The sequence below is a fragment of the Papilio xuthus genome, unplaced genomic scaffold (genome assembly GCF_000836235.2).
Source record: "Papilio xuthus unplaced genomic scaffold, Pxut_1.1 DF826938.1, whole genome shotgun sequence".
Lineage (NCBI taxonomy): Eukaryota > Metazoa > Arthropoda > Insecta > Lepidoptera > Papilionidae > Papilio > Papilio xuthus.
In genome coordinates, this window is record NW_013531711.1 from 4302291 (window position 1) to 4319556 (window position 17266).

The following is a 17266-nucleotide window of genomic DNA, read 5'->3' on the forward strand; positions in this document are numbered from 1 at the left end:
ATATTACTAAAATAAAGTTGTAATAAAATTATTCATCTCAATGGAGAAATCTAAATTCAATTTCATGAACTTACCAATTAATAACGATTTCGTAGTCAATTAATTTTAATGAAGTCATTAAAACACGACATAATTTGGCAGACATGTTTATTCATACTTGTTAAAATTCAGCTTTATCAATCAAAGCAAGTAAATTTTATTTACAAATCCGAGTGAAAGATGAAATTATACAAAAATAATAAATAATTAAAACATAACTTAATTTTAATTAATTATAAATTTTGGTCATTGAAACCAAAAGAAAAAACATCTAGATGGGGAAAAATTTGGTTTCCACTTTCGTGCAGATTTTTTTTTAGGAATTTTTAGCTAAATTATAAAGAAATATAAATGCAGCATATTACAATAATAATGATGCAATTTTAAGACATTGATTACATTTGTTCATTACATGATACGAAATTAAGATATTTATCAGCTTATATTTTTTCTTAACACAGTAATACCATTAATTTCCACCCATAACATTTAGATATAATGTTGACCGAGAAAAATATAATTACTCTGTTTTTTTTTACAATAAATGCTTCGAATATTTACAGATACGTACATTATTTTATTGCTGAAGAAATTCAAAGTTTTTATATATTTACTAAATGTTATAATATAATTTGAATAAAGTATGTCTAATAACTATTAACTAAACGTTAATAAGGACTAGGCTGTAAAAATAGTTCTAATTATTAATTTCATTTACCACAATTTTATAGTAGATAATATATTTCACTTTGAAGAGGTCACAAAAAAAAGTTGAGAAAGGTTCAAATTTCACACTAATGAAAGTATTCAAATCATTAAGCATTATGTACAAGTTGCTTGTTATATACTTCAAATGACATCTAGTTATGTAATATTTACAGCATACGTAATTCAATTTCAATTGAAAAAAAATACCACTTATCATTAAACGATTCTTAACATATTTACATTACTAAATTTTCTGGTGTTTACCTTACTGTGAATCATAAATATATTTTATAAGTACAATTTACAATTTCCCTAATACTACATACGAACAATCCGATAATATGTCACGCAATCATAGCGAACGATGAGCAGAAGTGTCTATCAAAAGTAATATAACTTAAATTAAATCACAAAAGAAATTATCTCACAAAATACAATATTTATTTACTTTCCCGCATACTTTTGCACACTCAGTATCACATAGAAACTGTTCGTCCACTTTAATACGAAGAAACGTTTGTATTTTTTCACGATTTTGTTCTAATATTTAGGAACTCAAAGCGCGGTCATCGAAAGACAGCATATCGAAGCTGTGACGTCACACGATGACGTCATTCACAGAGTTTTCGTTAGACGCGATGGCTGGTGTGAGCACGGGCTGGAAACAATGCGACGCAGGAGTAAAATCTTCGACTAGCTTTCGCTTCAGAATCGATGATGATCCTACATATACGTTGGTTCCGGGAAATGTGCCCCGCCGTCTCCTTCTCCATACAATAGCAGCAAGCGCGGCCAAACCAAACGCTATCATAGCTGACAGACAGCCAAGAACTAACTCAGAGTCTGGGGCCCGTTCGGGTACACGCTCCCCTCTCATGGAGCTTACTAATACTGACATTAAACGGTCCCCTTCACTAACCTCAACATCTTGTACGCTCTCTGTCGAAACGCGTTGTGCTCGACTCGTATCAATGGTCATTGTCTCTGACTTTTCGTTATCTACGCCAGGCGTCCGAGAGACCAGTTCCACTTGAATGTGATAGATTGTATCTGGCCAAAGCGATAAAGTAACACGTGTGGAATCAGTAAAAAGGTTTCCTTTCAGGCCTCCGCCGTCGACTTCCCACGTTACCAGATAAACGCCACGCGCGATCCTCGGTTCCCAGGCGATTTCACCGATCACAAGAACTTTTTGGTGAATGAGAGAAATTTCTTTAAGAATCCATTTATGTTCGTCGTGGCTTGAAGAGTTAGTGTCACGAGCCAGCCACGTTTCGTCGGGGCTGTAGATGGTGACTAGGCCTTGAGGGTCTACGACGAGAACTCGAAGGAGGGCGCCTTCATTGTTCGGCGGTACTCTGGTAGCGAGGGCTTGGGTCTGTATGATTTGCCGCCAAGGACCTTCTGCCGCTCGGCGCATGACCACGTAGACGAGTGGGGCGGGCTTTGTAGAGGCTCGTGGTGCCGGTGGGGGCCAGCGGGCGAGAGCGCCACTAACTCTCATGACACCCTCTCCCTTGGTGTGAATGACAGGCTGCGTCTGCGATGCCCTGGCCGCTTCAATGTGGAATTCACATGCTACCTTACAACCTGGGAACTGTGGACAATATTTGCTCTAATTAACTTCTCAAATAGAGTATTAATTCAGACCATGCAGCCCTTTCTAACGTTTATTCATTCGTATAAATTAAGAAAACACTTTATAATTACAAATGTTTATTTCATTACTCTGCTGTAGTAATGAAATAAAAATTTTGTACTTAATAAGTGAAGAAGTTATCAAATACAAATAAAAACTTACACATATGTCTTTTTCATCACAAACTGCACCCCATACTTGATAGTTAGACTGCAGTAGTTCACAATTCTCCCAACACTGGAACAATAAGAGCCTTGCCTTAATGATGTGTGTAAAATTTAAATAAACGACTTAATTGGACATCATTGGCACGGATTGTTACGAAGGGACAGCCTTTGATCTCTCTGAATGATAAATGGAAATAGTGACTATCGCTAGAATTAGTAAAATGCTTTTCACAACGCGTGCATAGTAACTAGATCTTAGTCCAATTGCGATATTGTAGCATTCATACACCGTTTACAAAAACGTCTTAATGTAATGAACTTGGTAGAAATACAATAATTGAATATTTTCTTTTATTATTATAGTAAATTCTTAAACTTCAAAATGTATATCACCACAATATTTTAACTTTATAAGGAATTATTAAATTATTTTATTCTTTCGAGTCGGATAACTTAGTTAACACAGATAATAATTTGTTTATGTTGGCCACGTCTGTTCGGATTTAAGGATGGCGTTCGATACAAATCCAGCATTTGTCACGGGCCACTCATTAGTCGGAGCTGACGTTAACTTGACACCGAGTCTCGCTTCGCTAAGGTTTAATAATTTATAAGAAGCCAACGCCAACGCCGGTTATTAATTACTGATATTGACAAAACGTCCTGTCGCCTGGATGCCCGAGAACGTTTGAAGTGGAGATGTTATTGATTTTACAGACTAGTCACCATTAATTTGCATTTCTGTATCGTGGAATCTTATCTTGGAATATTGTTAGTTAATTTATCGCTAGTTAAAGGATTCGCTCGTGCCGTACTGTTACTCTAGATTGTAATTAAAGTTCTTAGTACTTTATAAAATAATAGGACATTGCAAGAAAATTTCCTTTAAAATAGGTCAAAATCTTAAAGCTATTTTTTTTACATTACTGGGTTGTATTTATAAAAAATTGTAATTAAAAAATTACAAAACACAATCATAAATCTTTGCTTAAAACAACATGTATCGCATAAATAAAGTTTTATATGAATATTTTTTTCATCCGAAGTGTTTCTTTGAATTAAAACGTGGATACTTACCATAAAACAGTCGGGGCCTTGCAAACACGATGACTCCCCGCCGGGTCGAGGCGCCGCGAACTGCGAACAAACACACAAAATGTCAATCATTCACCAATTTATCGAAAAACACAACAAAAAATAATGAAAATAACGTTATGATACGGAACGAAATCAATGATTCATTGCCAAATTATTTTACTGGGCATTATGTGCTATATGGGTAGATCGTTTAAATTATTTTATTGGTTTTTAAATATTTAAAGTGAAATTATCAGGTAGTTTTTAAAATTTTAAATTGATGGTCAATTTGTAGGTATCCCCGTATGTGGTTCAGTCAAAAATTCACAAAATGTTGTCATAACCGTTTAATTTAAATTAACCTTTAAAGCTTTAAAAGGCATTGTAAAAGGAAAGCTACACCACTCATTAGAAGATTCAATTTTCATATTTCTTTTAGATTGACACTAATATCTCTATCACAAAAATGTATCACATATATAACAGGTCATGTCAAAACATCCAAAACGTTACTGGTGACCCTTCAAACAAAATGACCTGCTTTATCAAATCATTTCTATAACACGATAAATCTCAAAATTCTTAATTAGCACTTAAACATTACATTCAAATCCTAAAGGGGCTCCATAAAAAGGGACATTTAATTATACGAAAGGACACCAATACATTACTCGTTATCTGACTCCGAAGTGGGTTTTATATTCGAGAGGATAAAAAGAAGAAGAGAATAAATGTTCGATTCGAGCAACGAGTTTAATGTATTTGATAAAAGTGACATGCATCTGCTTACCGTCTGCCGGTCGTTTTAATTGCCTGATACCAATGGGCGAAGTCTGCTGGCTCAGGCTGGGTACTTACGGTGGCTCGGATACGTCAACTACTCTCACGACTTATTGATAAAGTGATTTTTAACTTTCTAAATGCAATTCTCTAAATGTCACGATTTTCAATTTTACTAAATACGCGACTCACTTTTATTAAGATGTGATTCATCTCGTACATTATTTACATCGTACATTACACATATGTTATTTAATTATATTTTAATTCCTCTATTAAAAGTAAACCTCTAATAAGTATAGTTTTTATTCCAAACGTATTTAGTCTTTTACTATTTTACTACGAGTACAAAGAACATAAACTAAATTTAAACGTTATAGCCCCATGCAATCTATCAACGTGACACGATAAGCCATGAAATTGTATTTGTACGCCACAAAAGAATGTCATTTCTCCTTTAACACTTTGTGTAAATAGTTACATTAAACATTAAAGTTGTGCGTGTCTTATGAAACGAATATATTATTGGGTTGCATTTATGAATTTGAAAAGTTTAATTTGGTCTACAATTCATCCAAAAACAAAATTACATTTGCCTATTTAACATAACGCATTAAAAAGAACGTCATAAAAAGTTTATCCGTTGAAAATAGACGTCAAATCCAAACCACAATAATAGAAAGCAATTCAAATAGGTAATATCAAGCGGTAGCAACGAAGAAAAAGAAATTACACTATTAGGTCACTATCATTCCCGCTAATGACGCCAATCTCAAGCGAGAGCCATCAGGCCACTCCGGCCGCCCGTTATTAGATGTAATCATCGTAATTTTTCACACAATTTTTTTTTTTTGGATCACGATACAACGCCACAGAAGTGTTATTTCACGTCGGCTAATGACAACAAAAAATATAGTCGAGAGCGTTGCACTGGTAGCTGAGAGAGGCGCGTCGAATGTATTACGTCTATATTGAAGTTTTATGCTTTGTTTATCGAGTGTTAGACTCGGTATATAGTCTTGTTATTTGTTAAGGTAAATAAGATACGTTACTAAAACTAATATTGTTCTAGCATAGTAGAATTGCCATGGATGTCTTACATAAATTAAAGCTACGCAAATTAAGTGTCCTTTAAGAAATACACGTCAAATTTTTCCTGCATATTTGCGATTCCAAAGTAAGGTATAATTACTAAAATTGGTGTGTAATGAATAGTTTCTCCTTTGCTTATCAAATTTAGTGTTTCGTTATAAGAATAAAGGGTAAGAAATCTAGAAAACAAACGTGACAATCACGTAAATTTCCTCTTATTAATGTCTATTAAAAACAGCATATCATTTTTCATCTGCAGCATTCAATAAAAGTTAAAAGCAACACCCGAACAATCAGCTAAAGATGAATTTGGCATGATATCAATTAGAATAAATTATATTTCCTTCTAACTGTACCGAATTCTACTTTCGCCATTCCGAATGCCACAAAGAACGTTTAACCAATTCAATTACAAAGTATTGTATCGCACGACGCCGTCTCGAAGAGTTTGAAATATGAAAGTTAAACAAAACAAAACGGACGAATGTACTTCGCTGACTGCAAAGGGAAGTGAGTGAATAATGAACGACGGTGATTGAAAACAGCTCTCCGAGTGGGCCCGTGTTTGTATAAGATGCCGCCACAGATTACTCTTTTGTTAATCAAACTGCGCTTATTGAATATTATTTAATTAATCTTTACTATTTGACTTTGCCGTTGAACAGAAAGCGATGAAAAAAAATGAATTTAAATGTTCAAAAGTTAGTTATGAATTATAATCAAAGACTAATCGCTTTTAGTGAATGGTGTCAGCTGTAACCCCGTGAAGGTAAAGAGGTAGGATTTTTGTAGGCTTATCTCTTAAGTTATCTGGTCTAAATGTAAGTTATTAAGTTATATCTGGATTCAGATTTTGCTTAGTAACAATAAAAATATTGAAACCCTTTCTTTAAGTTTTGGTCAATTCGTAATCATTTTGTTAAGTGTATGGCTGCTAGTACTCTCTTGACATAAAAGTTAAAAAAGCAATATAAAAAGCGCATAATATGAAGCATTTTAAACGAGCCTGGATCTCACATAACTATGCTTAAAAAAGAAACAAAAGCTATTAAATATAATCGTTCATGATCCCAGCCTCAGGCTGCGCAGGCATCGACTAATCGGTCGATAGACACACACACGGGCGTTTACAATCAATCCATCAGCGTTTATGTAAGGCGTAACTACCGATGATCTTCATTTATCATTTTGTTTTGTGAGTAGCGGCCAGAACACGCTCGCGGGTCAAATCGAGAGTTCATACAAAACAAATATACTTACAACGCACGCCAAGTTATCAATTTTAACTATTGATTTTTATCCGTGTTCGTATCAATTTATCTTATAAACAAAAGAAGTACGTGAATCTAGAATTCCTTACAAATTTAAAAAAGGAAACATAATTCAAGAATATATGCAAGATTTGAAGAAAGAGATCCGTTCTCTAGTGATAGGGTAAACTGTACGTATTAAAATCAAGACGCTACAATATCTTATCAAAGCAGAATTCTCGTCAACAAATAATACCCTTGTCACCAAAACATATTACACGAAATGAATGACGGACAAACATAGCAAAAATATCAAACACCACACAATGTTTTTCAGCGAGACAAGCAAAAACAGTATGAATTATGATTTCTCATAAAGATAAAATACAATCTAAGCCAGCGCGCCAAATGGAGAAGAAAAAAATGTAATATTCTGCAGGGAACAGATACCGCGACTTGATGTAACAAGAACTCGGATCGCAGTGTACCTGTATTTGATACGAGACGATATTAAAAAGCAACGAGCTAAGTCCATTTCGGCGAGGATTCGCGACATTTAATGATTTACTTGCTCATTATGTTGTCAACGCACGACTTTATACATTTTTACTTATCTACTTAAAATTATCGCTTATATCAATTTCTTTGACAACGATACAAAATACAATCCAACTGAGTTAACTATAATTAATTTCTTTAATTGTTTCCAGCAAAATTTATTCCTAAGAATACTTTTGGTCTAAATACTAAATTCACGCTAAGGAACTTCCTCATAGACAAACATACTGTGTGAAACTCTGCGAGTCGTTATGTGTGTATGTGTGTAAATCTTAGAAATACTAATCAAACGGAATAAGTCGTAATTATTAGTTGCATGCGAAGAAGATGCGAAAAACTCATCTTATTAAAAAAAAGTAATGACAAAAAACAAACAGAAATATGTGAAATACATCGCAAATGTGTTCGTCTATACAGCGTACGTTAGTTGTTATTTCATTTGATGTAGCGAAGGTAAACTCTATTACCGGTCCGTTTTTACAAGTAGAAATTCAATTTCAGCTTCCGCCCTGTTCTTAGTGAAAAGTAGGTTACTGGATACGGAGAGACATAAATAAAATGAAATGAAATGAAGTACTACCTTTTAAAAATGGTGTACAATCTCGAGTTTCTTACCACATATCGATAATTACAAATTTGAAATTCAATCTTTTTTGTATAATATAATTTTAGAGAATTGTGATTGTGATTTGGAAATTTGTGATTAATGCAACTTATTGGTATTGAAACGACTGTTTTAAAGAAAATTTATTTTAAACTAACTTTCGCCCCCTATACCGTCCGCGCGGAATTAAAAAAAAAACATAATTAGTAGCCTATGCGTTCTTTCAGGATGTGATCTACATCTATGACAAATTTCAGCGAGATCTGTTTACCTTTTCTACACATACACTGTAAACTAACATCCATCCATCCATACATCTAAACATTCGCATTTATAATAATAGTAAGATTTGTAAGATTTTTCTTCATTTATATAATTTAATCATCATGGTATAGAATTAAGAACGCGTCATAATTCATAAGAAAAGATCGGTGAGAGATATGTCCTCGATGGCAATAAAAGATCGGCTCTACATCATTAGGTCTCGGTCACAACATGAATTTTTCATGAAATATGGATACGTATAGCTCACCTTTATTTTAAAAGTACAAACTTCAACAGTATCGGTATTATTATCTTTGTCGATACTTCTCCTTTCTGACTTTTTGCGACAAACCGCGCTGTTTTATCTCGTCTTTTGAACAAGGCTATAAAATGTCTCTCAATAATAGTAGGAAACGTGAGGTAGAATTCATTAGACCTTTCGAAGTAAAATAGAAAATAAAATTCGCGTCCGTTGTGAACAAAATTACGATATTTTTTTTATGAAGGATAGGAAAGTAAAAATAAATGTATTGAAGTTGTTTATGTATGCAGGGGAGTCGACTCTGGCCCATTTACGTATTATGGACATCCTGCCAATTTACTTTATTGATGTTACATTATAGCATCATTAAGTTTTTATAAAATCTACCTTTTCTTTTAGACCGCCTATAATTATGAATTTACCTGATAATCCTTAAACTATCTTTAAATTATACGTTTAAATATTTCTCTTATAGTAAAAAAGGTTTTTTAATAGAACGACTAAGGTATTATGTGTTTACGTTTAAACGATTAACTAAATTCATAAACTTATTGAAATACAGTAACTATACGAACATAATAAAATGTTGAATGTATTTATTTGCGTCCATCCCTTAATCATGATAATTGCCGTACTGGTTGGCTCTCTGCATTCAATTCCAGAGGTGAATTTAAATAAAATAGCGACAACGTCGACCGTTTCGGTGCGAGAGGCGACATGTAAAGCTGAATTAAATCAGGCCGCCGCTACAATGATATAAATGGTCACAAACACGTACCAAATTTGATCATGCTGCGAATAAATTAAATAGGAACACAATCAAGGATTAAATTACTGCACGAGGCTGACTCCTGCCATCTCCTGCCGCCCACGCCGTCGACACACGCGCGACACATCTCGCGCGCTCCGCGTTATGTATGGAGGTGCCCTAACATATAATATTGTGGCACATTGTGCGCTCGGCGACCGCATATAAATGCTCTGAGAGCAAATAAAACGGTGCTATAATTTCAAATCATACGGACAGAGAATGGGTGTGGACGGCGCTCTCATTGTGTGGAAATGATGTAACCGCTATTAAAAGTGTGGGCCGTATCCCTTGAATATTTCTTGCAACGAAGACGTCGTAGGGTCATATCGGTATTTTATATCTCGGCGGAGACAATAGCACACATTTCGAACAAGAAACTGGCTACGTACGTTAAGTGGTTATGTGCCTGCATTATAATGACGTCCGACTTACACTTCCTGTACATTTTGGCGCGAATTCAATTCATACGTCGAACATTTCTATACTAGTATCTAATAAATACACAATCATGTACGAAGCCTTAAAGTTAAAATGTAAAGGAACTAAAGTGTAAGAAGAATTCATATAATACACTTTCACGAAATGTTCCTATAATATATGTTTCGTTGGAATTTTCCTTTAGATCCCGATGTTAATATAAATGTCCTTTTACGAAAACTTTTAATAAAGGATTATAAGATACTATTTTCGCACAGTTAGTTTCTAAGAAACTTCCGAATTTAAATTATTTTTATTTAATATTTCGTTCAAAACTGGTGAAGTTAAAATATTTATACAATCTGATGACTAATCTTTTTGTAGGAATAGAGCTAGCATTGTTTTACAAGCAAAAGACAATAATAGGTAAAAGAAAAATACGTTATAATTTTGTCTTTTTCGATAACTTTATAAATTGTAAACTAAACAAATTCCTCTGAAATTCATCGGAGTTGAAAGACAGCCGTGTCTCCGGCAGGGATGAATTTATTTAGCACCGTCTCACTCTCACTCAGGGTCATTTTCCAATATCCTCGTCTCCCTCTAGCACGGCTCGTCGGTTTTTGTAAGTCTCAGAAGTTACGTGGAGCATGCGACAGATGTGCGCATGGATGCGGTTGCTAACGAAGCGTGTTTGAATTGGGATAATCAATCAAATCTATGATTCGTTGACCGTGAGTGGCTCTATGATTTCGAATCTAGTTACGACAAAAAGAAGGTAATTCTTTTTCTGTACATGTCCAGTATAATATTTTTGTTTTACTTTTTAGAACAACTTTAGTTCAAACTTGACCAAATCTTATGAAATTAATTCATATATTCAACATCTGTTAAAATATCCGGGATGTAGATGACTAGAAGATTTGCTGTCCACATCCAATATGCGCTTCCGACCTTAATATTATTATTATCTATGAACACAATATCTTGCCTTAAGCATGTCTATTATTGCATTTAACCCCAAACTCCAGTGTAATGAGTAAATAGTGACATAATAGTCAATTTATCTACATATTTACCGAACAGACAACTTCATTAAGCGAGAAATTCAAACATGTATAACGCAATGCTGTATCAGAGTAGATTTAAATTGACGGAAAACTAGTAGAATGCAATTCCGATACACAAAGAGACCGTTACAAAGCGTTATCGACACCGAATCCGATAGACGCAATGCGAAAATTATCCGCAACCACTAGCATGCAATTGTACGAACAACGAAGGTGTAAGGAGGACATCCCAATGGTTATGTTTCCCTATGTATCTGATTCAAGTTGTGACGTGTCGTTTATTCTGCCTACTATATGCCGGAGATGCGATCAATTTATTTGTGTTCGCGTATTGGAATATTGGCCTTTACATTTGATTGTACGTTGTTTAGCACTGCAAGTGGTAAATGCTCGTAATAAATAGTTATCACATTTGAACTTTACATTTATTATTGTACCTAGATCAAAATGAATCGATTTAATTCCACCTTTAGACGTATCAAATGCTTTGTTTTAAGGATTAAACAAAAAATGATTTTTTGTAGAAAACATCAAGTCTAATTTAAAGATGTTTGAACAGTAGAATCCCATATCTTTTTCGAACCTTACTATATAAAGCTATGAAAAATATTTTAAATACATAGTTTAACATTAGATAACATATCATCTTAAAGATCTTGTTCGCAGAAATCAATTAGGAATCCCATCTGAGATGCGAGCTACAACTTTTGCTCGGATGTATCGATTCAAAACGTGAACAATACGGGTATGATTAGTTCAAATGTACAGTTAGCCGTAGCTCAGTTGCCGAGTCTAGAGGCACTTCCTTTGATCTCTGACGATGAAGGTATTACGATAGAGCCGCAAATCCCGCATCAAATCGAGGCGCATAATTTATGTTAAGATGGGGGCTTATCGTTCAACACTAATATCTATTAAAGTAATCTGGAACAGAAGAGTTTTTACGACTTTATTTACGACTGCGGCGAGACTAATTTTGACGTAGAAAATTTAGAAGTTATAAAGTACGAAGCGCAATTAAGGGATCCGAAGGCGTGGAAGTGAATGGTCGAATATTCCACCAAATATTTACACAGGCGGGTGTACAAACGGTAACGCTAAAAGCGAAGACATGGGTTTAATCCAAGGCAAACAGGCTGAAAGAATTACAGGAGCGGGACACAAACACCATAAATGCTTGTCGTTCCCCCGGGGCGAGGCTCACAGGAGCATCGCGCGTCGAGTGAGGTAATCCTTCCTAGCGTACGGTTTACACTAGTCTTGTTAAGGCGGCGCACCTCGATTCAAAATGTAAATGACTCGCTTAGAAATTCTCAACTGGATTAAGGTGTAATCTGCATATGTATGATATACTTACGAAGAGACGATACTATATTTTAAGAAAGGAATGTACTTGTATTAAGTTAAAATACGCTTGAAACAAGCGATGTATTGTAAACGATAACCGTAAATACGGAACAAAGTTAACGTCGCAATAAGTACAAATAAAAATATATTGGCTCCATCGATTTCAATTCAACTTGTTTAGATTATGATCTTAGAAACTGGCACGTTTAAGTGTCGTGGAACGGTATTTAGAAGTCGACTGCCGTTACGACGTACGGGAGCTGAATCGTTAGTGAGAATAAAGAGTATCTACTATATTTAATGCCTATTATTTTCCTCACAGTTTTTAAGAACCACACGCAATCATCTGTATTTCGTAAGAAGCAATTTGGGTTAGCTATCAACGTAAGCGCTTATTTTAATATCATATTAAACGTGAAATTATAATTTATATGTAAAACAATCTTCCTTTTATTTAAATTGTTTTTTCGTATGGTTATTGAAAGTTGTAACTAGATAAAAATAGAATGTAATATAGTGTGATAATAATATTTTTGCTTGTGAATACTGTCTAGTGTAAAAAAGACAATGTAAATAATTACAAATAGTTTCTTCTAGTTTAAAACACGATATTCCCCTTAACTATTCTTACCCACCCTAGGAACTGTAAGTGGGCGTATATCACGTACTCTTTTTGCTTCATCTCCGCTGCTAATTACCACTCCACCGTGTTGTTGACTAAAGCTTGGAAACATGGAAATGGACAATAAACAAGTACAAAAAAGACAAAGATTTATATTGTTTTACTGGAGTAAAAGTCCTTGGTTAAAAATACTTATATTTCGGTATATATAATAAGTTAGTAAAACACGTAAATTTACCATCATATTTTTTATATGTAAAATTTATACAAAAAAAATCACTGTCGTCGTTTGTATGTTGAAATTCGGAAAACTCTCGATATGTCTTTACATATCACAAGACAACACATTATGCTTCACTTATTACTATTATTTTCTATCCAAATAGAATAATAATATTTCCCAAACTCTTTGGAACAATAGAGTGAAAAAAAAAGTTACGTTAAAAAGGAATGAGAATCGATCACTGACTCGTTCATAACTACAATTATTAAAACTGATATTCCAATAATAAATGAAATGTTGCGATGTGAACAGCATGAGATAGGAAGTCAAATAATTATAGAATGAAAATTAGTTAGTGTGCTTTATCGCCTTGTCAAACAGAGGCGGCGGAGTAACTGTTGCTTATCAAAATATCATAATTCATTCGTTCGATACAAGCCCGATGAATATTGTGGATACGCGTAACTGTGCATTTAATAAATTATTATAAATGAGTTTCCGCTAAAATATTTTATATAATATATGTTTCGGCTGAAAGAAGATTGCATGTAGCTGAAATACGTATGCTACGATGGATGTGTGGTGTGACAAGAAAAGTTAAAAATGTGTATATTAGAGGGTGTGAAAGAGATGTATGGAGAAGTAGTACATACTTTGCCGACCCTCGATAGGGATAAGGGCAGGTTGATGATGATGATGAGTTTCCGCTAAAATATTTAAATACATTCTTATTTTATTTTTTTAAATATTAATTGTTTGCACACATTCAATGTAGGTGATAAATCTTACTTCTTACTAAAAGTATAAAAGTTTAGATGGATGGAGGGATGGCTGTTTCTCAGAAGTTATATCCGGAATGGCTCAATAGATTTTGATGAAATTTAGCAAAGATGTGGAACATAGCCTGAAAGAATACATAGGCTAATAATTAATAGTAATAAATATTTGTTTTAATGCCGCGCGGACAGTGTCGCGGGTGACAACCAGTTTAACTATAACTATTTATAACTGACAGTGTAAAAGCTACCAACGTACTGATAAAAATATGTTGATGTAAGGAGCATTCGACAAAAAAGTAGTTTGTAAAGTTTAACTTCGACAAGAATAACATTCGGACATTTTTTTGAGTAACCTCGTATCTACGTTCCTTGTTTAGATAATTAACAAAAATCTTAAAAGTTGAAGACCAATTTAAATTAATTAAATAGTAAACATCATTATTCCGATCGGTTTGTAGCTGAGATATAACAGATCAACAAGAGGAAGCGTATCGTAAAAGCAAGAACTGGTCGACTTGCTTCAAGTGAATTTATGGCCAATTAAGACGGTGTTAGCCAAAGCAACTGACATCAAGCGCAAGTTGCAATAAAGCTGCAATCGATTATATGCTTCGGAAATATTTTATACTAACGAACATAATTTACGAGCATTTAAAATGTTGATTTTTTTTAGTTCAATTCATATTTTGTCATCAATTATAGCAACTTAGATTTACATCTTACTAATATTATAAATGCATAAATTTAGATGGATGACGGGATGTTTTTTTTTTATAAATCTCCAGAACTATAAGGATCGCGCTGAAAAATTTCGTAGACGTAGAACTTAGTGCGAATGAACACATAGGATAATTAAGTTTTTGTATCGCACGCGGACGGTGTAGCAGGCAATAACTAATAATAAACACACATTTTGATACTTATTTACGATTATCTTTATTAATAAATTTAAATAAAAATGTATCGTATAAAATTGTATACAAATTATTTATTTACTTTTTGAACAATATTCCTTATTCAACTTATCGTAAAGACGTTAGGTAACTTCTGAAACATAATTTTAGGCGAAAAGTTTAAAATAACAAAGTTGTGGAAAACGGCAAGTAAAAAGTGAACTAAAGAAGCCAGATGCCGCAGACAGTTGGGAACAACTGGCCCCGAGTTGCTTTATAAAAAGTTAGCTTTTAAAATCCCCCCGCTATAAATCAATAGGCAAGAGTTCAGAGGAAGTGGAAGGCGCGAGACGGATATTTACTGTGATGGTGCACCCGCGCTAGCTGCGCGATAAATCTCGGAACCACTCTTTGTATTTAATGCTAGTTTCACACGCAGGCAGAATAGTGAGGTAGACCAGTAAAGCAGTGCAGTATAACTAGTAGTAGTAGTACCCTATCACTGCTTGACTAACACGCAAAGGCAGAAGGGCGCGACGCCCTAGACAAAGCAACTTTTGATTAGAGATATCATTGATTTAGACACATTTTGACGATTCTTATTACGCTACGCTTAATCGAATGCGACTTATTACGTCTCAGTATTGTTCCGTCAATGAGTGTGCGTTCAAACAACAGCAGCACAGTCAGCTATTCTACCCTAGTGTGAAACTAGCGTTACACCAGACTTTATGAGAACAGTAATCACTTATATAACATGACAAAACGCTTCCAGGACTTACTTTATACGAACTAATAGAGCGGAAACTTTGTATTTTACGCTAAGTTTCCTTCCTTTAAACTCGACAGTCCGTAAAGAAGTGTATTAGTGGTATAACTAGTTAAGTGGACAGCTTTTGATTTTACGAAACCCTTAAAAACTTACGAGACAACAATTTTTTAATTCATTAATTTAAGATAAAACCAAGATTACTTACACACCTAACACTAGACTGAATAACTTATGCATTTGAAAAAGAGATGCATAAATTACTTGTTTTTTCTTTTATCATAATTATGACATTTAAGTGTCAATTGCGTATAAGAGAAGGGATTGTTGTAGTGCATTGAAAATTTGCGGTTCTCACACTCGCTAAAGGCACTTGTAGCATCAATGTCCCAGTAACCTTAAAGTCAGATAATCTAGCGAACAGGCCGTTCGGAGAGGAGTGCCCCGTCTACTTTCTAACTTAAAGCGCACCTGCAAACTGATTATCCGATGCATACAATTTTTGAATGTATTTGTATTTTCAAATATAATTCGATTCCTTTAAACCTTAGTATACTCATAATTAATAAAATGAACACTCCCGAACTTTAGTTTATCAATTAATTAGGTATGATTAACAGTACTGGTAAGAAGCAAAAATCGGACTAAATGAAGCTTTGTTAAACAAAGAATTAGTTAAATTACTAAAGGGAAGGGAAGGGTTAAAACAATTCTTTGGTGTCAGAAAGTGTCACGGTTCGATAGTCATCCAATTTACTCGGTAAGCTACTGGCCGGTAGAGTCCCAACTCTTTGTTGCTCGGTCACGCCCGCATCCTAACTTCCTTTTATAATACTTTGTTATTTGTACGCTTTCTAATTAGGAGACGTTTCGAAACACTAAAATGAATATATTGATAAATTGTAAAGAGAATAGGACCTTTAACTCTAATCGATGTTAGATGAACCTGATAGAATAAATAACGGTGCAACTTAGCGAACACGTCTGGGAAATTTGTCAAGAGATGTATGGACATATTTATTGTGAGTTTATTTGACTAAAGCAGGATCTTTGTCTTGTGTTAAAAGGCGTTCAAACACACATGCGTTTTTTGTTTCATCTGTTCATTAAAATGCGGCGTTTTTTTACCGCGCAGGGTTCATATTTAGCGCTGGACGAACGGAACAATGTTGACATTAAAGCGTTCATTGCTCGCCAGCTACCAAAGCCAAGTTTTAACGTGGCGTTAAAAAAGCGTCTGTGCGATTAAGACCTTAGGTTAGTAAACTAGAAAAGGGAGTTCTTAAAAGAAGACATAATAGTTTATCTGCAACTTATCTTTACAAAGTTGAAAAGTACAAATGCAAATAGTACAAGAGAATCAAGAACAAGAACACTTAAGCCGCGCGGCGGAGGTGGTAAGAAACATTATTGTTATCTACTTGCATAGTTTGAGTACCACTTAGAGTATAAATGCTACTTAATTCAGCAAAAACAAAAGCGGCAAAGTAAACGCTTTCTACCGACGCTAACATTGTACCTACATAATGTACCTACTCGACTACTTATCTAGGTTAATAGCAAATACGTACGTACTAGCTTCCCAGTGAAGTTTGCGCAAATAAATTTCTATACGGACTACGCATTGCGACGTAGTTTTGTAAATACATTTATATCACAAAACTTGCTAAGACGTGGGAAGGTCTTCGAAGAAATAATCGTAAATAAGATCATGTTTATGAACTAACATACATAACATCATGTTACATATTTTGTATTTAGTAGTAAAATATAAATTATTATCCAGAGTTATGAATCCGTTAAAGTAAGTATCCTTTTAAGAATAAGTAGTTGGGTTCTTTACTTGGGAAGTACCACACGAGACGACAGGGGGAAATATACATATTTACACTTCT

General features: G+C 34.3%; 1 protein-coding gene across 1 annotated transcript in view; it reads right to left on the reverse strand.

Annotated features, from left to right (window-relative positions):
- Positions 1–301: 301 nt before the first annotated feature.
- The window catches only part of LOC106121815 (uncharacterized), a 33091-nt gene continuing 16126 nt past the window's right edge, over positions 302–17266 (reverse strand). Inside the window, exons 2-4 of the mRNA XM_013317634.1 lie at positions 3631–3690; positions 2549–2623; positions 302–2344 (exon numbers count right to left, since the gene is read on the reverse strand). Coding sequence (XP_013173088.1) covers positions 1346–2344; positions 2549–2623; positions 3631–3690 — 1134 coding nt within the window. The 3' untranslated portion in view covers positions 302–1345. The remainder of the gene's footprint in view (positions 2345–2548; positions 2624–3630; positions 3691–17266) is intronic.